The 25,398-nt window shown below is 34.7% G+C and overlaps 1 protein-coding gene across 2 annotated transcripts in view; it reads right to left on the bottom strand.

Annotated features, from left to right (window-relative positions):
• The window catches only part of LOC123547096 (clarin-3-like), a 32,224-nt gene extending 9,519 nt beyond the window's left edge, over positions 1-22,705 (bottom strand). The window contains exon 1 of one of the 2 annotated variants that reach the window (XM_045333903.2): positions 22,582-22,705. In XM_045333903.2, coding sequence (XP_045189838.2) covers positions 22,582-22,669 — 88 coding nt within the window. In that variant the 5' untranslated portion in view covers positions 22,670-22,705. Of the gene's footprint in view, positions 1-11,964; positions 12,311-22,581 lie in introns of those variants that run through there. The other variant, XM_045333902.2, reaches the window with a different exon arrangement.
• Between the last annotated feature and the right edge of the window lie 2,693 nt (positions 22,706-25,398).

The following is a 25,398-nucleotide window of genomic DNA, read 5'->3' as shown; positions in this document are numbered from 1 at the left end:
TTCTTTGATATTTGGTCTGGTAAACTGTTGCTTCAGCAAAAATCTCAAATCATTTCTTAACTATATGAAAAAGTTGAACCTGGGAAAAGTCATGCAGAAGGATAATATGAGCCACGCCATGAGAAAACCAACATAGTGGGTTTGCGACCAGCATGGATCCAGACCAGCCTGCGCATCCGCGCAGTCTGGTCAGGATCTATGCTGTTCGCTTTCAAAGTCTATTGCAATTAGAGAAACTGTTAGCGAACAGCATGGATCCTGACCAGACTGCGCGAATGCGCAGTCTGGTCTGGATCCATGCTGGTCACAAACCCACTATGTTGGTTTTCTCATGGCGCGGCTCAATTATCATATTTGTACTGATTCATAAAAATAGTTGCTAACTCCGGGCTTAAATTACAAAGCACATGATCATCACCTTATCATTCATATCATGTAATGTCAGATACAGTTCATGTTACATTCAGGGTCAAATACGTTTTTTGACTGCTGCAAGAAAACTACTTTTTGACAATAGGTTTACTTGAAATGGCTAAAAGGAACTAAAATAATCCATAGATAATATAAATACACCGTGATACTGTCAACAACCTGATGAGTGACATCTCTGTAATTGCAAAAAAGAACTATCGAAAAACGTTCTTGTTTACCCAGAGATTGCTGCATTAATTGTCTATTTTTTGTCAAAAATTCAAAAACACTTTAATTAAAACTTACTAAAATTTAAAATTTAAAAGTGTGTTATCTCTTATAAAAGGTGCATGGGACACGTTTTCGTTTATAAACCTGCATATGACTGAAACTATTTGCCACTGGGTATAAGATAATAGTATTGTATTTATCAAAGCCGTTTGTGTCAATCATTATCAGATCTTAATTTTCGTGACTCATTAGAGAAACGCCTTTAAACCTAAACAATATCTTTCTATGATCTACTATCTTCTGAAAATATTTAGTTATATAGTCCTTATGCTTAGATGAAAATTCGATTGTTTTAAATGAAACATGCAAAATTTGCAAAATCTTAATTTTAGTAGGTGTTACCAGAAAGGGTGCAACTGGTGCAATTTACACCCATCTTTAAAGGTGGATAATCAGATTTTGGCCATGTAACGCATTTGTTTGAAACTTTAGCATCTGATCATTTACACTCATTTATGTTCACTTAACACTTAATACAAATTAGATTTTCACTGGAGGTATTTTTAAAATTTCATTTTCCTATCCTGGTTGCCCAACCAAGATAGAGTTATTTTATCATAAGTATAAATTTGATAAACATACTTTGCCTAAGGAAATGTATAAATATTAGACATATTGTAATATATTTGTAAAATATTTGCATTAAAAATTATGTATTTAGATGGAATTCATTAGAAACGCAAGTTTGAAAAATTATTATTACTTCCCTTTGCCTATCTTGGTTGCGCAACCAAGACAGATTGGAAATAAATGAATTCAGAAGCTACACACAGCTTTAAAACTTGCATTTTGGTTCAGATTGTTCAACAGTTGATATGTCTATCAAATGCAAATGTAAAACTAGACATTGTATTGAAATAAAAAGAAATACCCAGCTTTTTATATACTTTCATATTAAAGGGGAGTAATTACAAAATTTTATAAAAATAATAAAATATACATTTCAAATAGGAATCTAACTCTATATAATCGATCTTTTTGTTCCTTAAATAATTCTCTACCAGAATATACAAAAAGTAAAAAATGTCATTAAATGTTGTTTAAATGTGATTGACCACCTTTAAACGTAAAATTTGTAATTTTTATTCCACTGAAATATCTTTACCAGACTGAGTATATTATTTTCTGTTTTTTTTTTCTTTTTAAACATTCATGTAACAATTGTAATTTGCACTGTCACCTGTGAATCCTACAAAAACGGCATACCATATTAACAGAACTCTCACATCTAACCCTAAAACTAGTAAAAAATTTTTGTCATTTTTAGACCCAATTTCACAAACCCTTTATTAAAATATTGACCATTTTTATGAGTTTTGACCAGACTGGGCATTAGGATAACTTAGGAATTGACCGATATTATATCAATGCAAGTTTTTCATTTAAAAGCAGACCATGAATCTATAAACCGAAAATCGTGATGTATTGTACACTACAACCTGGCCTTTATTTACACAAATGACCATGAAAGCCTGTGGAATGTACCTGAAATGACTCTTAAAATCCTCTTAACTGATAACATGCAAACTACTGGTTGTACACTTAAAAAGTAAGAGATAGTCTTCTTCAAAGTATTAAATGATTACTGTAGAACAGACTACACGTATTTGTTTGTTTCAGTGTAAGATCGAAATATGAGCTGCGCCATGAGAAAACCAACATAGTGGCTTTGCGACCAGCATGGATCCAGACCGGTCTGCGCATACGTGCAATCTGGTCTGGATCCATGCTGTTCGCTTTCAAAGCTTATAGCAATTAGAGAAACCATTAGCGAACAGCATGGATCCTGACCAGACTGTGCAGATGCGCAGGCTGGTCTGGATCCATGCTAGTCGCAAAGCCACTATGTTGGTTCTCTCATGGCGTGGCTCATACATTTCAACGAGTGAACACCATAATGTAATATTTTCACAAGTGGCACAGCCACAAGTGAAAATGTAGATTATGGTGTTCATGAGTGAAAAATATAGTGACCTCACACTGAAATAAACAAACTGTACTTTTACTTTATGCATTTTCAACAGTTTTGACCAAATTATATCCATTTTACCCACGCAGCGTCATGTGCATCATGTGTCACGATGTCACAATGTTGTGACATTACAATATCTAATATCTATGTTGAAAAACTGTCATATAGTTCTATGATGTATCCAGAGTTTTGTTACATTAATTGTGTTCCTTGGAGCATGGCAAAAAACAAACTGGTAGTGCTTAATTTGGAAATGACAGCATTCTTGAACAGTAACTTTAAAAAAAAATTCTTTGAATTGCTGCCACAAGCTAAAAATATCTTGGAAATACCAAAGTATCAGGAAAGGGAATTTTTAAAATTTTATCCTTTATCTGTGAAGTTTTTCAAAACCATTGCAAAAATAAATTTCAAATACCTTTACATTAAGTCTTATAAATTAAGATCTTCAACTATATTTTTACACTATATACAGTCAATCTTGTGGATGCGACCACGTGTCCTAAACGACCATTTGTCTTTAACGACCACTTTGAATTCCTCCCGAACAATTTTAGTATTTAAATACTTGTGCTGAACGACTTTTGCCTAACGCAACCAGCGACCGCCAATATTCGGCAAAACTAACTGATCTTAGACTGCTGAAATTTAACTAGGCCCATGTTAAATCATCTTTGCATCAAAAAGTTGATACGCGTTTTTCTCAATTTTCGCAGGTCTGCAGTGCCACGTTTTATCTTAGACTGATCTTTTCGCCCGAAAAAAAAATACGGTCGGGGGTAAAAAAATTACGCTCGGTCAGGTGACCAGAAACAAGACTGTTTTTTTTAGGCCTTAGTATGTATTCACACAAAATTTTGTTTGCAGATAAGTAGCGATATCTTTAGTAAATAACAGGTATTATTACTTTTTCATTAGGAAATCTATTACTGGACTGCTAGAAAATCCCTAGTCCAACTAATTTGATGCGATCTTAGGAAATATTGATTTAATTTTTTCATATGGGCAATAACCCCACTCGCGTCAAACACTCGAAAGACCAAAATAGTTGAAGCAATTTCCAATGAAATTTTCATTGCTGCCGATGCTTTACATGCTATAGGTTTAAATGCCGATTATTTCATGAATTGCCATGGCCATAAATTCAAATAAAACTTACATGTATCCACAGGAGTCTGAAATTCTATCAATAAGACCATAGAAGTAAAAAAAATACCCCCTATATATATCAAATAAACACCAGGAATCGTTAAGTGTATCAGATTTGAATACTGTCGAGTGTGGTAGGTGTATTTTAGTATCATTTCTTCACCATGCTCGCTAAATTGCGAGAATCTTGGACGTTTCGACCCCAAGACATTTCGACCCCAAGACATTTCGACCCCAAAATTTAATTTCCTTGGACAATTTGACCCCAAAGACATTTCGACCCCTCAGAAATAGTTGTATGTTTTCATTTATATTTCTTCCATTTTGCATATTTTAGAAAATATGAATATATAGATCTATATAAATATTCTATTTTTAAATGAATCATACACAAAATACATGTCAGTGAATAAACCGCGCTGACTGGAAAGGACCAGCCGTATGTTTATTATTGGAACTAATTGAATTATTTCTTCATGTTTAATTTGATCATTTAAGAAGAAAATATAGTGTGAAAAATCTGTTTTTAAAAGAATTATATCATGTATATATATGAATATAAAAACGTTTACTGCATTTATTGCCAAAGCACAATTAATATCCTTTGAATATATGCGGCGTAACAAACACGTGCCTCTGATTAGTCCTGACAGAGTTTGATTGGATTATGACACCTATTGATTATATCAATTAATCAGTATATTTGTAAGCACACACAAGTGACTTGTGACAAATAATGTCTAACAAGGTAAGTGCAGTTAAATATGATAAGCATTTATTTAATTTAAAAGTTCACAAAATTATAGCGATCGTTTTGCGTTAAAGAATTTTATTAATTTTATCCTTCTGAAACTTTAATATTATTTATATTATACATGAATGATTTCTCGTATAAAGTCATTTTGCGTGAACGTATTTTATTTTCCTTTCGTATATTATTCATTTATGATATATATGATTGAATTATTTCTAAAAACCTTCAAAAATACATTTAACTTACAAAATACAGGACTGGTGTATTCCGGTTATGAAAAATGTATTCCGGTGTATCCCATTTTTTTAGGTATATTCTGGTTTGATGTGTGACCGAAATCGCTTGAAGTTGTTAAAATCATACTTTTAAAATCATACTTTTTTTTTATTCACTTTACATATTGTTAATAGCAGTCATTCATAATCAAAACAGTGAGGACACAAACATATATAACCCTTTCTAACAGCTCTAACTTTGGTACTTTCAGTGAAAACCTATTAGAAACATGACCTTCTTTATTTACAACAAGATTTGACAAAGAGCAGCAAAACCATATTCAATTAAATTAATTTAATGTTTTCAAATGATACAAGGTGTATAGCCTACAGGAGAGTGAAAAATCTAAAATTTATTCAAAATTTCAGTCAAAGAACTGTCTTGTGACTTCGAAAAATAGCTGCGTGAAAGAGAAAACCAAGATCTGAATTCCTGACCAGTTGCTCCTGTAAGAATTAGGTTTTTAAAGGATTGGAGATTTTTGCATTATTAAAAAGACATAAAAATACACCAAAGTATGCAAAAATAATATAATCTTACTGTAAATCTGTTGAATGCATTAATGTTTTATTTGAGCAAGGTAAAATATTGCCTGCTTTGCAAACGTATGTAATTTGGCACCATAAAAGGTCACTTATACCTATTTGACAGCAAAATAAATAAGGGCGTCAAAACTCATGAGCGTCAAAACAGATGATCGAAGGATAGCCTGGTTTCTCATGATACCGGGGTACTTAACATGCGCAAAACGAATGAAACTAAAGAAAACAATTCACCTCAGTTTTTTATTTCTTTGCTGCTTCCTACATCCTTCCTCATTATTATAATGAATTGAAAACTTTAATTATCTGGTTATTGTTTATTAATTCCCGACGAGTATGATGCCATGTTGAAATCTGACAAGTCAAAGTTGTTTCCCATGATACCGGTGTAATCATAAAAAGTGTCAACTATGGAAAGCCTGATACACAATGATATTAATATTTCTCAGTACTTCAGGTAAGTTTACAGTCTATGATTTCAGACAAATTTCAAGTTTTTTTTCAACACAAAAAGAACACTGAACAATACTACATTTAGGGTGCATATTACCAAAGATATACTTTTTCCAAGTGATATCTAGATCTTTTCTTTTAGACCTAGATCTATCTAAGTCAAAAATTTTGGCAAGATTTTCACCAGCTACCATATTAAAGAGTAGCAAAGTTATCTTGTGAGAATATACACTAAAATCTTTTTTAAATGACAGACCCATATATATATATCAACTGGGGCTTAATTGGGTATCATTATATTTTGCATATTGCTGTAATTCCATTAATTTTGCCTTAACGGCTTGCCATACTTTCATTTCTAAGAAATGACCTAAATATAGAAACAACATGGCTTCCGTTTGGTGACGTCATCAGCATTCTGTCAGACGATATTTTCGCTAAAAATTCCAGATGATAAACATTGTTTACAGGAGATATAGATGTTTTTTTGACACATGGGGTGGGGACCAAAGGTGAAAAAATCATGTTTTAGATGTTTTTTATTAGGCAGTGGCTACGATTACGGTACCGTAATCCTAGCCTCTGGTTCTAGGATTACGGAAGTTCCGTATTCCTAGACAACCCTATGAGGATAGGCTAGGATTACGGAAGTATTCAAGAGGCATCAAATATATGGTAGGACATGCATAATTGACGTTGTAAAATTACTTATTTCACTATTATTTCGTGCTATCGATCCGCTGTTTTGGGTTAGTATAATCTTAATGGTGGCACGCGGAAATATTATAGAATCATCTATGTTTCATATATACCTGAAATTTTTGTCATCAAATCAACACAAATCGAGGGTTCAACGCAATAGGGGCGTATCTACATATTTTACCAAAAATCACTTTTTCTGATTTTTCGCTTTATTTTGACGTAATTTATATACTGTGAAAATTTAAACAAGATGTTTCAGTTATTTATATCATTATTTTGATATTGCAATAAGGGCGTATCTCAGATTGCCTTAATTTTTATGCACAATATGGAAGTAAGTTGACTTACTACCTTATTGCATGCAAAAAAGTATCCAGTAGTCTTAATATCTATCCTGCAATACAGGCTTGTGTAAACAGATAATTTCTGTGATGTCATAATGATGACATCATAAAATATCAAGGGCATTATCCTGATGCATGACCCTTAAAGTAAATTTAGTATTGTCACATTTTATGACACTGAAGTCAAGAAAAGCTTTTTTTATGCTTATGAGAGTCTGTACTTACAAATGGTACTATTCATCCTGTGTGCATGGATATGTTAATATCAAATTTGGCAACAGTTAAATGATAGACCCCCTTCATCTTACTGCTACTTAATGCACTAATAGCCCAATACTTTCAAAGTGAAAGCCATACTTGCCCCACAATAATTATTGCCAAATAGAAAGATTTCTATACTCGTAAAATAAAATGAATGTATTATCTATATAACATTTTATCCAAAATTAGCAGTTTCAAACTATTAATTGGACTAGATTATAAAAAGGCTGTATTCTGTATGAAGACTTCAGAAGGTGTATCATGATTGAAGTACCAGTAAGTCTATATTCTGTATTCTTAAAGATGTTTAAAGGTGTATCATGGTAGGAAATATTCGTATTTCCTTGAATTTTGTAAAGTCGTACCATGGTTAAAGTAAGTCCATGTTCTATATCCTTGCAGGCTTTTTAAGATCTATGTATCACGGTTTAAAAATATTTTTATGCCCTTGAAAAATGTAAGGGAGTTAAAAAAAATGATTTTCTTGAAAACAAATAAATTGTGGTACCAATTACTTGAAGATTTTTACACTAAGTCTTGTGCCTGCTTACTCGGTACAGTATTGCAAAAGGATTATAGTCCACGAAAACTGTAGGTGAAACTCCAGTCCATATACTTAAAAAAGGAAGTCCAGCAATGAAATGTGATAATACATCTGCACCAAAATTTTAGTGTTGTATGGCACCAAAAGAAACAAAACATTCAAAATGAGGTAGAAATGTGCAATTTAATTTCAAATTTAGTTACTATAATAAAATGAAAATCAAAAAGGTGTCATACATCAAAAGCCAGTGTGACTTCAGGCTATAGTTTACAGTGAACAGCCACAGCTAAGACATACAGCATACAGTCTTGGAAAATGTGAGTGTGACTGTATTATTCAGTAACATAATAATACATGAAGCCAGTTTGGTAATATTCGCAGCTTTTTAGTTTATCTGATTTTTTTGAAAAAAAAAAATATTGATGAGTTATTGTCATCACTTGATAGGCGTCAAAGTCTGCGTTGGTGTCCGCATTGCCTGGTTAAGTTTTATGTTTAAGTCAACTATCAAAACTATTGCTTTAAAACTTGCAACACTTGTTCGACATCAGTAACTGACTACCGGTATGTACATAAGAAACATAACTCCATCCTTCTTTTTGCAAGAATCATGACCCCTTTTGGAATAGGAAAATATCAGATTTTTAGCCCACCATCATCAGATGGTGGGCTATTAAAATCACTCTGCGTCCGTGGTCCGTCCGTCCGTCCGTTAACAATTTCTCGTTATCGCATCTCCTCAGAAACTACTGGGGGGATTTTGACCAAACTTTGTCAGAATGATGTATTGGTACCCTAGTTGTGTCCCCCTGAAAATCAGACTGGTTCAGCAATTTTTGACTGAGTTATGGCCCTTTGTTTATTTCTATATTTTACATAGATTTATATAGGGAAAAACTTTGAAAACCTTTTTGTCCAAAACCACAGAGCCTAGGGCTTTGATATTTGGTTTGAAGCATCATCTAGTGGTCCTCTACCAAGTTGATTCAAATTATTTCTCTGGGGTCAAATATGGACCCGCCCTGGGGGTCACATGGTTTATATAGACTTATATAGGGAAAAACTTTGAATAACCTCTTGTCCAAAACCACAGGGCCTAGGGCTTTGATATTTTGTATGTGACATCATCTAGTGGTCTTCAACTAAGATTGTTCAAATTATACCCTTAGGGTCAAATATGGCCCCGCCCTGGGGGTCATATGGTTTACATAGACTTATATAAGGAAAAACTTTGAAAATCTTCTTGTCCAAACCACAAAGCCTAAGGCTTTGATACTTGTAATGTAGCATCATCTAGTGGTTCTCTACCAAGTTTGTTCAAATTATCCCCCTAGGGTCAAAAATGGCCCCGCCCCGGGGGTCACATGGTTCATATAGACTTATATAGGGAAAAGTTTTTAAAATGTTCTTGTCAATAACTACAACATTCAAATTTGGACCACATGTATATTTTTGAGTGGCAAGATGAACCTTGACATGAGTTGACCTTGATTTTGACCTAGTGACCTACTTTCACATTTCTGTAGCTACAGCCTTCAAATTTGGACCACATGCATACTTTTGTGCACTGGAAAAAACTTTGACCTTGATTTTGACCTAGTGACCTACTTTCACATTTTTGAAGGTACAGGCGTCAAATTTGCACCATATGCATAGTTCCGTGTTTCAAATTGAAATTTGACATTGATTTTGACCTAGTGACCTACTTTCACATTTCTCAAGCTACAGTCTTCAAATCTGGACCACATGCATAGTTTTGTGTACCGAAAAAAACTTTGACCTTCACATTGACCTAGTGACCTACTTTCACATTTTTGAATGTACAGGCTTCAAATTTGGACCACATGCATAGTTTTGTATTCCGAAAAAAATTTGACCTTGATTTTGACCTAGTGACCTACTTTTACATTTCTCAAGCTACAGCCTTCAAATTTGGACCACTTGCATAGTTTTGTATACCGAAATGAACTTTGACCTTTACATTGACCTAGTGACCTACTTTCACATTTTTAAGGTACAGGCTTCAAATTTGGACCACATGCATAGTTTTGTATTCCAAAATAAAATTTGACCTTGATTTTGACCTAGTGACCTACTTTTACATTTCTGAAGCTATAGTCTTCAAATTTGGACCACATGCATAGTTTTGTGTACCGAAATGAACTTTGACCTTTACATTGACCTAGTGACCTACTTTCACATTTTTGAAGGTACAGGCTTCAAATTTGGACCACATGCATAGTTTTGTATTCCGAAATAAAATTTGACCTTGATTTTGACCTAGTGACCTACTTTTACATTTCTCAAGCTACAGCCTTCAAATTTGGACCACTTGCATAGTTTTGTGTACCGAAATGAACTTTGACCTTAAGATTGATCTAGTGACCTACTTTCACATTTCTGTAGCTACAGGCTTCAGATTTAGACCACATGCATAGGATTGTGTACCGAAACAAACTTTGACCTTGACATTGACCTAGTGACCTACTTTCACATTTCTCAAGCTACAGCTTTCGAATTTGGACCACATGCACAGTGTTGTGTACGGAAATGAAATTTGACCTTGAGCTCGTCAATAAGTCTTGAAATTTGGAACACTCAAAAATGGCACATTGGTGGGCGCCAAGATCACTCTGTGATCTCTTGTTTAGTTAAAGTTTGCCTTTAGGTCAACTTTTCTCCTTAAAGGTCAAAGCTATTGCTTTAAATCTTGGGGAAGGCATTCGCTATTAAAGCTCAGACTCTGCACAGCAAGTACCGTAATTTTAAATTGTATAAATTTGCAAGAATTATGGCCCCTTTTGGACTTTGAAAATCATGGGTAGACAATATTTCTATTATACAGAGACAATAAAATCAGATGTCTGCACCTGCAAGGCTGTGCTCTTGTTTTGTATACCAGTACTTACCACATATTTTCTATGCCATTTTCAGCAAATTTCCAGGGCGTTTTTATCTTCTTATATTTACTTATAAACCAATCTGTGGCTTTTGCATTGTGCTCAGATGGAATATGTCAAATGATAGGCATGCTAAATCTGCAACTATACAGATTCTTTTGGTATTAACATTGTTGTATAATAATACCATTTTACGTGAAAAAATATTAAATTCATCAGAAATTTAATTGAAATTTTACTGCAAAAGAACGCTTTTGCCAATTTTGCAAATACAGTCTCTCTGGATTTACATGTAAAAATCTTGCTGTAAGTCTGGTACTTTAAAATAGGCTGTTACGTTCTTCAGTTTCAGTTATTTTCTTACATGTTTCATTTAAAATGAGTATAAAAGTGCTAGTATGCTTTAGTTGTATTTACTTATTTGTACATACTACCTTGTTGCATGACACAATTTTACCAACTTCAATAGAAAATTTCCTGCAATAAAGGCGTAAGTCCACTTACGCCCATCTTGCATATAAAATTACTCCAGATTTACATGAAAAATCATGCAATAAGGGCTTAAGTCAAATGTTTTAAAATATACTGTTACTTTGTCAGATTTCATTCATGTTGTTTAATGTTTCATATATCATGTCTAATTTTAAATGAAAAACTTTGGTAAATTTGTATGTGACTGAACACTGAAGAAAACAATATAGTTTTTTTCTTCTCTTGTAAAGTTTTCAAAAATGTAGTTACGCCCTTATTGCGTTGAACCCTCGAAATGGTCTTTAATAACATTCAATATGGTTATAAATAAAAAAAATCAAAGTATAGAATATTTTTTTAAACCTAACTTTTATCCTCATATTTCTATAATTCCGCGGGCCGCCATTAATATAGCGTTTAAGATTATACTAACCCAAAATGGCGGATAGATAACACGGAATAATAAGGCAGATATCAAAAATCGCTATTTTAATAAAGTGAAATAAGAAGTTTACAACATCATTTATGCATGTCCTAACATATATTTGATGCCTCTTAAATACTTCCGTAATCCTAGCCTATCCTCATAGGGTTGTCTAGGAATACGGAACTTCCGTAATCCTAGAACCAGAGGCTAGGATTACGGTACCGTAATCGTAGCCACTGCCTTTTTATTAAAAGGTAAATAAATCACCAGTAATCCTTACATTTTCACAAAAAAATGTGCGATACGGAATAGCGGCTTCCGGTTTACTCTGCTAATTATGTCAACATCCAGTAGGCGGGGCTAACATAAAAGTCTCGCGAGAAAACTGTTTACACCGGTATCATGGAAGCCCCGGTATCATGAGAAAGGAGTACATAATTTTGGGCTCAATATTAAAATCACGTCACCTGTCAATGCAGATTCCCTTTGTCCAAATCCATAATCAAGAATCCTATGTCCTCTAAATAAACCAAAATTAACATCACTTTTACGAGAGTGGTCAACATCAGAAGTTCCATTTTTAATCGTTAGTGGGTTCGACTCCACCCAGTTATCTGTGGCCAGAGAAATAACAATTAAAGTAATTCCTAGCAAAGCTAGAAAGAAAGTTAAAGTAATCAGTGTTTTCTGTTGTTGTTCCATTTTACGATAACATTGATTAAAGCAATTCACAATAACAGTTTCTTCCTTGTTTCAGAAATAAACCAATATTTTTCAATGTGTTATCTTTTTCTATTGACTTTTTCCGCCATATTGTTTGGTGTGGTACTAAAGTGCGAAAGGTACCCTCTTTCCGCGAAAAGGACACCCAATGCACGAAAAGGAACTTTTATGTATTTCATCCGAAAGTAATGAAGTAACTTTATTATCATGAAAACGTAGAATACAGCCTAGACCCGGCATAGGCCTATGAAAAGGTTAACCATGCCTCGAATGAATGACAACCCATATCTTAATAGATCTTACCAGATAACGTTACTGCAGTACTGTCTTTTCTAAGAATAAAAGTTGATATATGAAAACATGTCAAATAATCACCATCATCATCATCTTCAGTAATCGCCTCACTCTAGAAGAGTATACTCTTCTTATACAACAAGAATAAGCGTGAAAGTTGCAAATTTGCAAGTATCTTAAAATAAGCGCACATATCTTTACATTTTATTAAGCCATATGATGCAGGATATGTAAATTTACAACTGAGAGAAGTTTCATTAAAAGCTACAAAATTGAAAATTATTTTCTGTGTGCGACATTGTCATAAAAATGGTGAATCCCCACAGATTCCATTGTCAAAACTTGCGTCCGATTCAGAGTTTTAAAAAAATGTCAAATAAAATATCAAGCTCACGACACTATTTTACTGAATGAATTTTCTTAGAATGCACTGGAACTTTGAAAAAAAAAATCAGAGTTGAATGAAATTCTACATTGTAGACGATATTGTGATACAAACGTGAACAAAAACTTTAAAGACTTTTGCCCGTTTCACAAATCTTAGTTCCATCCTACTGCAAACAACATAAGAACGCAAAAAGATACAACATATGTTGCTTCAAAAAGTCAACTTGTGATGATTAAGGCGTACGCAGTTCCATACTCTAAAATCTTTAAAGTTTGTATTATTCGTTTATTATTGTTAAAAAAAATATAATAACCTACACATTCTTTTTGGACATGTCTTTCAGGCCTTTAAACGGATAAAACAAAGCTGATTAAAGAGCTTCTGACTACAAATATGGTGGCTGATTTCTGCCATTTCGTTCTGGTGTGTTGGCGCATTACAAGAGAACCAACAAGGTATTTGTCGTATTGGCGCCTGTCATGTTAATGCGTTGGCGCGTTTATTAGAGAGCCGATTCAATAAAAAAAAGAAATAAAAGCTATTTTTTTGTCGTTCTGTCTTGCTGGCACATTTAAGGGGTACCAACATGCCAAAATGATAAATAAGCGCGTAGATATGATTTTTTAGCTCACCTGAGCACAAAGTGCTCAGGGTGAGGTATTGTGATCGCTCACCGTCCGGCGTCCGTCCGTCCGTCCGTTGTACGTCCGTCCACACTTTCCTTTAAACAACATCTCCTCCTAAACCAACAGGCCAATTTTGATGAAACTTCACAGGGATGTTCCTTGGATGGCCCCCTTTCAAAATTGTTCAAAGAATTGAATTCCATGCAGAACACTGGTTGCCATGGCAACCGAAAGGAAAAACTTTAAAAATCTTCTTCTCAAAAACCAGAAGCCCTAGAGCTTAGATATTTGGTGTGAAGCATTGCCTATTGGACCTCTACCAAGTTTGTTCAAATCATGACCTCGGGGTCAAAATTGACCCCGCCCCAGGGGTCACTTGATTTTACATAAGAAAATCTTAAAAAATCTTCTTCTCAAAAACCAGAAGCCTTAGAGCTTAGATATTTGACATGTAGCATTGCCTAGTGTACCTCTACTAAAATTATTCAAATCATGACCCTGGGGTCAAAATTGACCCCGCCCCAGGGGTCACTTGATTTTACATAGGAAAATCTTCAAAAAATTTCTAAAAATAAACCAGAAGGCCTAGAGCTTAGATATTTCACATGTAGCATTGCCTAATGGACCTCTACAAAATTTGTTCAAATCATGGCCTCCGGGTCAAAATTGACCCCGCCCCAGGGGTCACTTGATTTTACATAGGAAAATATTTAAAAAAATCTTCTTCTCAAAAACCAGAAGCCCTAGAGCTTAGATATTTGACATGTAGCATTGCCTAGTGGACCTCTACTAAAGTTGTTCAAATTATGACCCGGGGGTCAAAATTGACCCCGCCCTAGGGGTCACTTGACTTTACATAGGAAAATCTTCAAAAATTTTCTAAAAATAAACCAGAAGGCCTAGAGCTTAGATATTTCACATGTAGCATTACCTAGTGGACCTCTACAAATTTTTTTTCATATCATGACCCCCTGGGTCAAAATTGACCCCGCCCCAGGGGTCACTTGATTTTACATAGGAAAATCTTCAAAAATTTTCTAAAAATAAACTAGAAGGCCTAGAGACTCGATATTTGACATGTGGCATTGCCTAGTGGACCTCTACAAAATTTGTTCAAACCTTGTCCCCCGGGGTCAAAATTGACTCCGCCCTAGGGTTCACTTGATTTTACATAGGAAAATCTTAAAAAAAAATTCTAAAAATAAACCAGAAGGCCTAGATCTTAGATATTTGACATGTAGCATTGCCTGTTAGACTTTTACAAAATTTATTCAAATCATGACCCCTGGGGTCAAATTGACCCTGCCCCATGGGGTTACTTGATTATACATAGAAAAATCTTCAAAATTTTCTAAAAATAAACCAGAAGAGCTTAGATATTAGACATGTAGCATTGCCTAGTGGACCTCTACAAAAAGTTTTCAAATCTTGTTTTTAAAGTTACTTAAAGAAAATTTCAACTATATTTTCTCATAATTCTTTTGATTGATTTCTATTATGATCTTTTGACCTTGAAGACTTGTCCTTAAGTGCAATGATAACAGGTGAGCGATATAGGGCCATCATGGCCCTCTTGTTTTGTCATGCTGGCACTCTTCAAAAGCTCCAACACGACAAAATGAAATGGCACCATATACAGAAGATATGTAGGCCACGAAAGGGAATAATGTAGGGATAACGCATGTTTTTTCGTGCTATAACATCTGCAGAATCCCGAGGGATTGGTTACCAAAGTATCCCGAGGGATTCTGAAGATGTTATAACAGCAAACGAACATGCGTTAACGCTATTCTAACATAAAATGCGTAAAAAAACACTATGAAACGAATAAATTACCCCTCAACGTCATTAAAATTTCTATAAAATGCACGGGAATGACTGTGTTTTTTGGGTTTTTTTTCACGTTGACGTCATTTCCTTTTGAATTATCCGTTTTGTGGCCGTAATTGTTATAACGTTATTGTGAATATAAAATGAACAGAGGTGTTTGCAGCAACTGTTCGCCCAATATTTACAGGGAATACTTAGTGAACAACTAAAAAGCATTCACAATATGGTTGCAGGAAAACAGGTGTTAATCTAATTTCAGTTAACATTAACACATTGTTTTATTATCGCATATTATTTACATCAAGCACTTTATTTGTGTTGTGCATTGCTTTATATTCACATAAACAATTCTAACTTTTCAAGGGTATTAGGGATATTCGCATTATAGTCATAAGAAAAACTTTATCAGCTCATCCTGGCAGGGTACTCTCCCAAGTTTGTTTAAATGGTTCCGCTTGACTAATTTTAGTGACCGAAGAGCTAAAAATAGAGAAAAACTTTAAGCATCACCAAACTTGGTCTGTATTATTATAGTAAGGTGTTCTCTCAAATGTTTTCAAATGGGTATGTTTGACTGAACTTGCGGGCCGTTAGAGCTAAATAAATATATAGATAAAACCTTTAAATGATTTCTTCTCATGAACCACTTGAACACTTCTATATCGAAAATTTGACCGCTATCGATTATTGGCCGGAGGAATAGTCTTCTCTAAGATTTTCCAAATGGTTCTGCTTGCTGATTTTAGGGGCCGCCACGGTAAAAAAGAAGAAGAAAAAAAGAAACATTTAAACGACTTCTGCTCTTGAACCACTTGATGGATTATCACCAGCGAGTATCCGCCGCAAACCGCAGCAAACGTTCACCTAGTATTCGCAACAAAATCCATTCATCAATTATTCGCTGGAAATTCATTTACAGGAATCTAATTTGCATGTGAACAGAGAACATATTTAAAGTTAATATAAAGTGAATGGATTTTGATTAACAAATGATTCAAAAATGCATTTATTTTTTATTCGCATTCACATTAAGCAATATACGGTAATACCTATATCATACGTTTTCATGCAGGTACGAGTCCTGGCTATTGATTGAGACCATGTTAAAGTACCTGGGGTAGCCCTAGAGGTCAGGGCAGGCCATATCCCACCCACCTAATATACTATGAAATAGTACAGGATCTCTTTCAGAGATCTACGATCTTTTCAAGAGATCTAACCTGCACATATATATCATTGATAGAGCTTTAAACACCTGTGGTCATATACGGCTATAAGGTAGGGTTCGAAACGGCTTTTTTGACCTTGTCTGGAAGGTTTTCGACCCAGTCGGATCCCTTTTGACCTAAACGTGTACCACTTGTATACATGGTCGACTAGGTACGGGTCCTGGCTACAGATTAAGACCATGTTCGAACAACCGGATGAGGTAATACATGGAGGTACGTTATTGTACTTTAAACTGAATTTCAGTTGATAATGACACTATGTTAGATTTTGACCCTTGTTTGAGTCTCAACACCCCAAGTACCTACCTATACCATATATGAATATGTTTGTAGATGTCTTAGCTTTACATTTAAACTACTTACAAGTCCATATGATGCCATCAAGAGCTCAGGACAGGTATCATAAAATGACCAAACTTGTTATATGCGATAGGGTGCTGCCCAAGACTAAGCTGGCTCGACTCTGGGAGCCGTGAGTATTGCTCCAATGGTGTCGTTGGACTCAGTGAAGATAGTGCTTGAGTTTTCAGGACTGCCTTGACTGCTCTGAAAAGTTCATATATTATGAGAATATTACCGGACTTTGACCTATGACCTTGACCCCTAGCCGACCGGGTTCGAACCCCCGACTTGGCCTGTTTTCTCTAGGTACTGGCCTGTTCTTTGCAACAAGGTATAATTTAATAAAATCGGACATCAGGTTATGAAGATATGACTCCTCTGACAAGGCCCACCCCTCTATTTAATATATGAAGACGTATGCATATTTTCCCGAAAAATGGTACATTTGAGACGGCCCCCGACGAAACCTTTGGCGGTAAAAATATATACAATTTACATATCTGTTTAGACAATGTTTAGATTTAATTCATAAAAGTTATTTCATAGAGATATCTTGTGTTTGGAACATTCTACAATTATTTGAAGTTAATGGAAAACACGGACATTTTCCGTACGGAAATAGAGCTTTTATCCTAAATTACGTACAGACGGACGGACATATGTTGTTGTTGTTGTTATTTTTTTGTCACAAACTTTTAGATTTTGTCATTTTCTATCAAAGCAAATTTTTATTTGCAGTTATTTACCCAAAATGAATATTTTATAATCACTTTTTCCTTATTTACGGCTAATATTTTAAGCCAAAAATGGCAAAGATCAGCAAATGTTCCCGACGGCGTGTCCGTCGGGCAAGAAAATTATTTTTCATATTCGTTTAGACAATATTTCTAACTACTTATTAAAAGAAATTTCAGTTTGATATCTTACTCCTAACGCATTTTATGATAAAATGAATTTGATGAATTTTTCGAAAAAAATGCGACAAAAATTACCGTTATACAGTCCCTATAGCAAGTCTACAGATCGTACAGACTGACAAAACTTACCTATACTATTTTTTTATTTACATAGAAATAACTGATATACACCAACGCGTGTTACTTTAGAGCCTTAGTTGATGTAAAAATTTTTTTTAGAAAAGTTCTTCCTCCTGCATTTATCACTAAAATGTCGTATGTCGTCCGTCGCGCTTTGAGGTCGACGCAAGACAATTTATTTGCGACATGACATCGCGACAATGCGATCCGACATTATTAAAATATCGCTTCGCATTGTCGAGCGTCGCTTCGCGTTGTCGTGCGTCATTTCGCATTGTCGTGTGTCGTTTGGAATTGTCGTGTGTCGCGATTCCGCCACAGTCACGACGCATGACATTTCAAGACGACAATGCGAAATATCGTTTCGCATTGTCGAGCGTCGCGTTGCGTTGTCGCGTGTCGTGTCGCATTGTCGCGCGTCGCGAGCAGCAAAAAGTCAGACCGCGACGCACGACAATGCAACGACATCGCGACAGGACACACGACAATGCGACACGACACACGACAATGCGACGCGACAATGCGAAATATCGCGCTTTTGAAAGACGACAGTGTGATAAGACACTACGATATTATTGCCGTGTGTCGTGTCGAATTGTCGCGATGTCGCGTCGCAATGTCGCGATGGCGTGTCGCATTGTCGCGATGTCGTGTCGCATTGTTGTGCGTCGACTTCAAAGCGCGACAGACGATATACGACATGGTCCAAACAGGATTCCGTAGTGTTAGGAACCACCCCGTAACTCATTATTTTTGTTCATTGCACGTAGTTTAATCGCGAAGTAACAAGGCTATTCAAGACATTAAATGGTATCACTGAGCATAGTTGTACATATATAGCCCTGCACATAGAGTTGACCTGATGTTCTTTATCCTTATTAGAGCCTAGCACTGCCCCAAGGTTCTTCACGTTGTTTATTTTATCACAGAGTCACCAACATTCACCAATATACCAGTCTGGAATTATGCTTTGAGCTACAGAATGTGCAAAACATACACGAAACGATATCGGCAAGGCAGCCCTCATAATGATGCAATGACTTACTCATTGTTATAAGTATTAAGATATGAGCCGTGCCATGGGAAAACCAACATAGTGGCTTTGCGACCAGCATGGATCCAGACCAGCCTGCGCATCCGCGCAGTCTGGTCAGGATCCATGGTGTTCGCTTTCAAAGCCTATTGCAATTAGAGAAACTGTTAGCGAACAGCAGGGATCCTGACCAGACTGCGCGGATGCGCAGGCTGGTCTGGATCCATGCTGGTCGCAAAGCCACTATGTTGGTTTTCTCATGGCGTGGCTCAATTATATTGTTATTGTGGTATTTAACGAAATGCATAGGAAGATCAGTTAAAAATGAAATGAATTACTTGTCATCTGTTTACCAGTTAAACGTATACATTTATATGACCACTCCTAGACATAATGTTAGGAATTGTCTAAATATAGGTTTCGCCAAGTTTTTATCACATTTTCCTCTTAATTTAAATATCATAAATCTCTCTTTTTTCTTAAGTAAGCACCGTAAAATAGATCCCAGAGGGATGACTTTACTTTTTGTTAAATAGATGTAAGCTTAATGATCCAATAGTATACGTGAGCCGTCAGAAACGTCCTTAGTATGACAACTTATTATAATAAGTGATATCAAGCAAAATACAGTTGAAACTCTGTATCTTGAATTCCAAAGGATCAAGCGACTTAAAATGATATTTTCTGCACGTGTTTTCGAGACGTGACTTGAAAATGTCTTCGAGATAGCCGGAATTTTTAAATAAGCGAGTTCGAGATATCGAATTTCAGCTGTATAAATATACAAATGTAGCTTAAACTGATAACTACTATTTGATCTGCATAATTCTTAACATGGTTTCTCGCGAATTGTGACTTAATCTTGCAAGATCTAAACATCAACTATAGATCAATCTAAATGTCGTCGATGGTGGTAGTAGGATCTTTTAAAAAAAATTAAATGATATCTTTAATGATATCATTTTTATGTCCAAAAATGCATTTGTCGGTTCAAATTCACAATTTCGAAGGAAAAAAAGTAGAAAAAAAACAGTGCTTGGAAAGTTTGCTTTAATGCTCAATAACATATTCTGAAAGTTTTATAAGACCATTTCACAAATAAAGTCGAAATTGTATTTTTATTTTAAATATTAGTCTCAAAATGGCTGAAATTACAATTGAAAATAAAAAAAAACCATCAAAACCGTTTCTTGACGATAAATTCAAATTCGAAACTAATCAAGATACATGTATTTTAAAAAGCTAACATGTTCCTATTTCCATCCTCGGAATTCTTAAGAATGATATATTGTCTGCTATTAGTTGAAAAAAAATACAACAGGAAATGTTTTGCTACGGAAAAGGTAGATCACAGTAAAATAGTATAAATCGGAGAGCAGCATTTTATCACAAAATTAAAAAAGTGCAAAAATTAATATACTTTGTTTTTACCCTGAATCAATAAATATAGATGTTTTAATGGTTAGGTATCCCCGGTAATGCGTTTCAGGAATGTATTGACACTGTTGACGATGAACTACAGAGATATTTTAGATGAGAAGGTTGCTTCTGTAAAAATCATCGGGCTTGGTCAATGAAAAAAAGGCCAGCTTCAGAAAAAGGAATGTTTTATTTTAACGAAAAATGTTCAATAATAAAATTAAAATTAATATAATAAATTATTTTCTGTAGCATTCAAAACTGTTGCTTCAACGAGTCACAATGGAACATTCTTCCAGTTCCTGCAAAAAAGAAGAAAGAAAAAAGTAAAAATAAAATTATTTTCATATGAAAATGGGTTTTAGCTGACGTTTATCTGTAAGAAGACTCACATAAGTAATCTAGTTTACCTAAATTTAAATGTAACACAACTATTTCAAAAAATTTACAACTTTGTTTCCTTGAAATTGCATGATTATAGGTATTCAATTTGGGTCACATTAGATATACTACACTAATTAATAAAAAAGCAAACAAAAAAGCAAAACAGAGCAAAGGGTTTAAAAGATTTTTATAAAAAATACTGATAAAAACAATTTAGTACCATGTAAGCAGGTCACTGCCACAGTAAACACTCATATGCCAAAAGATGAACCAAAGACTTCGTAATCTTCCTCTAGTCTAATGGAAGTATCACTAATTACGTGCAACACACCTGCTTCTGTTTTGTCTTGCTTCGTAAGGTCGTCGCTTCTAGGCAAACTGCCTGCATCGGACTTTGCGATATTGACAATGATATTAGCTTCTTTAATATCACCAAACCTATCTTCAGAGTATTCATCGCCTTTCCATTCTTCGCCATCTTCACCATTAACATCATCTTCCTCCTCGGTTTCACTTTTGTCATCATCTACGTCTACGAAGCTTTCCCTTTGTGGCTTGGCATCCGTCTTAGCTTGAATCATTTCCTTTAGCTCTCTGTCTGCCTCATTTCTGACTTTTTTATTTGACCAAAGAACTTCCCTCTCCATTCTGTAGTGCGGGGTACAATCGTGTTCGCCGCAAGTACATACACTAGGGTTGAACTCCCTCGTAACAACCATCATCTTCGGCGGTGTTGGTGGCTTCGGTGGTCCTGAAATTGAAAGGTAGAATATGATGCATTATATTTTATGTCCAAATCAACTTTATCTGCTAAAATAATATACAGACCTCTCGGACATTAGAGTGAAAAATTGTATTCTTAAACTGAAATATTCTTAAACTGAAAGGATACACATTTTTCAAGACTTCAAATTCATTAAAAAAGTAGACTTTCTTTCCTCCAATCTCTTTCATTTACGCTGAGTTGCGTATATGCTGTTGAGAAATAACTATATTTGCAATGACTAGTCGGAATAAATCCACACAGAAAATATTAAACATTTATAGACTACCAGCTTATTCAGAGCTTAACATATATTAAAGATTTTTATATGCTACATGTATGTGCAGTATTTATGTATTTCTATACCATTATGTACAACTGATCTAATGTCATGTCTTTTGCTTGAAAATCTTATAATATCAGATATGTAAGATGTAGTCCAGCACATTGCTTTTGTTTTGTACACATTATCATACATTTTACTTTTAATGGACAGCATGTTGTTTGATACACACATTTGGTCAATTTTGTCTTAATTGTCCTGGAGATTAATTTGAACATTTGTGCTATCATAATAAGATACGTATAGTGTTCAGTGGTCAGCATAATAAGTCAATAATTCCATCGTTTTTAGATAATGGTAAATTATTGAAATAGGTAATAAAATGCCAGGGATGTGGAGAATTTAACATTGAAGAATGCCAGAAGAAACTGTCACTGGAATTGTCAGACAGATCATTATTTTATAGGACACATGAAACACTGGCTATAGTAAAATATGTTATCCCCGTTCAAGTAAGTTATGAACATGATCATCATCATCATCATCATTATTATTATTATTATTATTATTATTATTATTATTATTATTATTATTGAAATTATTATTATTATTATTTAGTAGTAAACATGTCTCCTTTTGTGTATTTCCGTTAATTCTGTGCTGATAGGGGAAATGCTAATTCAAAATATGCAGATTTGCTCTGATTTATGTCAATAGTTAAATAGTTACTTACTGTAATGAATATTATAAAGCAGGTTCGGTTTATACCAACTGTCTCTAGGATCTGCCATGTTCTGTTCTGCGTAAAAATTTCGAAACATTGTATGCGTGTATTTGTTTATTGCTCAATGCAATCGTTGCTAGCGCTCATCTAACGTTGAGGTGATGACGTTACTTTACTGTTGACGTAAGAATAAAGACGTCACGACGTCAGTAATGGGCTCTTCAAATTTAGAAATAACAAATTATTTAATCTAGATTTAAAAATGAGAATAGAACCGGGCATTTTTTTAACAGTGAACAAAATCTTACAGTATCAATTTACTTCTTACAGACCAGAAAAAAATGATAATATTTATTGTTGTGTGTGGCACAGTTAATAGTCGTCGCACTACCGTTAAATGTCGCAGCTGCCGTTCAATGCCACAAGGTTGACGTTAATATCGCAACCACCGCTAAATTTTGCAGAATCATCAGCCACTATATGTCGCACCTTTAGCGCTAAATGTCGTAAGAATTTTGCCATCGTTTTTTGTCGCAACACTAACGCTAAATGTTGCATTGCCTATTTAGAACTAAGACTTCATTGTTTTTGCTCTTTTTTTTTTTTAACTTTCAATTTATGCAATAAATTGTGAACATTGGCCATTTACAAGTTACCGGAATATTTTTCCGGTCTCAGGTTCAAAAGATATTTTCAGTCTCCCCTAATTTAGATAATGAATTTTATTCGTCATTTTTACCTTAGTTGCATGTTTAAAAAGTTATATACTAAGTTTGACTATTCTTAAATGACTATTCAGTATTGATGATCAATAGGAGTTCTAATACTTAATTACCAAAAGTTCAATGTCAGATTCAGCAAAGACCGTAAAATATGTTGTGAACATGGGGTGTTCATGTACATTGTTTATACAAACCCAAACTCCTACGCAGTGATCTCTCTTGCCGTTACGCTCTCATTGCCGAGAAAATAAAAAAAGAACGAAAACAATCTTTCATAAAATCTTGAATCAAATCGTAAGGAAATGAGCGCTCACACTTACAGGGTTCATTCAAAAACAGGAAGGCCATAACCGTTTTTTAATTATTTCTGCTATTGGTTTCGCCATTCAATGAAACACGCACATGAATACAAAAAAATGATCAAGTTCATCGATGTGTGAACGTCTTGGCTGAATAAATCAAACTGCTTGAAGTAAAATATTTTGGAATTATCAATAAATAAATTATACGAATGTGTTGAAAACTGCAAAAAGAGGAATTATCCGAAAATCTGTCAGACGAGGTATGTTGGTAAATGTAAGGTTCTTCATTTGAAGATGTATTTTAAATTTTATGTTGTTTTGAGATATGTCTGTGTGGGTTTTTTTAATTCTCATTTTTGCACGCGACTGTTCCAAGTTTTCCAAGCAATTTGTCTTCAAAATAAATATTAAAATATTACGAGCGGCGAACAAGACGCAAGTGGATTTGCATGCATTTAGCTGTAGAATATTCCGATTTACAAATATTAGTTATGAGAAATACAATTCAGCAGTACAATGTATATATATTACTGGCTTAAGGTCGTTACTTCATGAAAACATCATTTCATAGAACAGCACACGCTACTCAATTTTCTAACTTCAAACATCTGTAAGCAGGCACAATCAAGCTTCTGTATGAAGTTACACGTGCAACGTTCTAAGTTGTTAATGTAGGCTATCAGATCGTACAGTCAGTCTTACGTGTACAGTATTTGCTTTGTATCCGACTGAAACGAGAACATGCAAGATACACGCAGCACTGTTTACTATGTGGGAAATCGGTAGATTTCACGGTTCTGGCAAATTCGCCGAACTAAATTTTACGTGAAAAGAAAAAACGTACACAATTCGTGGTAATACATGACAGGCGGATTTACAAGCATTTTTTTTTACATTTGTCTAATTGTAATGAAATCTGACAAAATGAAGATCTGATCATTTCTGATAAACCATTCTCTCTACGGTGTTCTGCTATCATATTGTAAGCCCTAAGCTGCTCACGACAAGAAATATAGCGATATCGATATTGCGACAACACGGCAGCAATATATATAGGATGTCGATATCGCAACAACACTTAGCAAATAAATATGGCAATGTTGATATTGCGACAGCATGGCAACACTGAGTATAGCGATATGTCGATATTGCGACAACACGGCATCAATAAATATAGCGATGTCGATATTGTGATAGAACGACATCAATAACTATAGCGATGTCGATATTGTGATAGAACGACAGCAATAAATATAGCGATATCGATATTGTGATAGAACGACATCAATAAATATAGCGATGTCGATATTGTGATAGAACGACATCAATAAATATAGCGATGTCGATATTGTGAGACATCAATAAATATAGCGATGTCGATATTGTGATAGAACGACAGCAATAAATATAGCGATGTCGATTCTACGATAGCACGACAGCAATAAATATAGCGATGTCGATATTGTGATAGAACGACATCAATAACTATAGCGATGTCGATATTGTGATAGAACGACAGCAATAAATATAGCGATATCGATATTGTGATAGAACGACAGCAATAAATATAGCGATGTCGATATTGTGATAGAACGACAGCAATAAATATAGCGATGTCGATTCTACGATAGCACGACAGCAATAAAAAGAGCGATGTCGATTCTACGATAGAACGACATCAATAAATATAGCGATATCGATATTGTGATAGAACGACAGCAATAAATATAGCAATGTCGATACTACGACAGCACGAAAGCAATAAATACAGCGATGTCGATATTGTGATAGAACGACAGCAA

The sequence above is a fragment of the Mercenaria mercenaria genome, chromosome 9, assembly GCF_021730395.1.
Source record: "Mercenaria mercenaria strain notata chromosome 9, MADL_Memer_1, whole genome shotgun sequence".
NCBI lineage: Eukaryota > Metazoa > Mollusca > Bivalvia > Venerida > Veneridae > Mercenaria > Mercenaria mercenaria.
The sequence above is the reverse complement of the archived record's forward strand: the minus strand, read 5'-3'. Positions and strand labels throughout refer to the sequence as shown.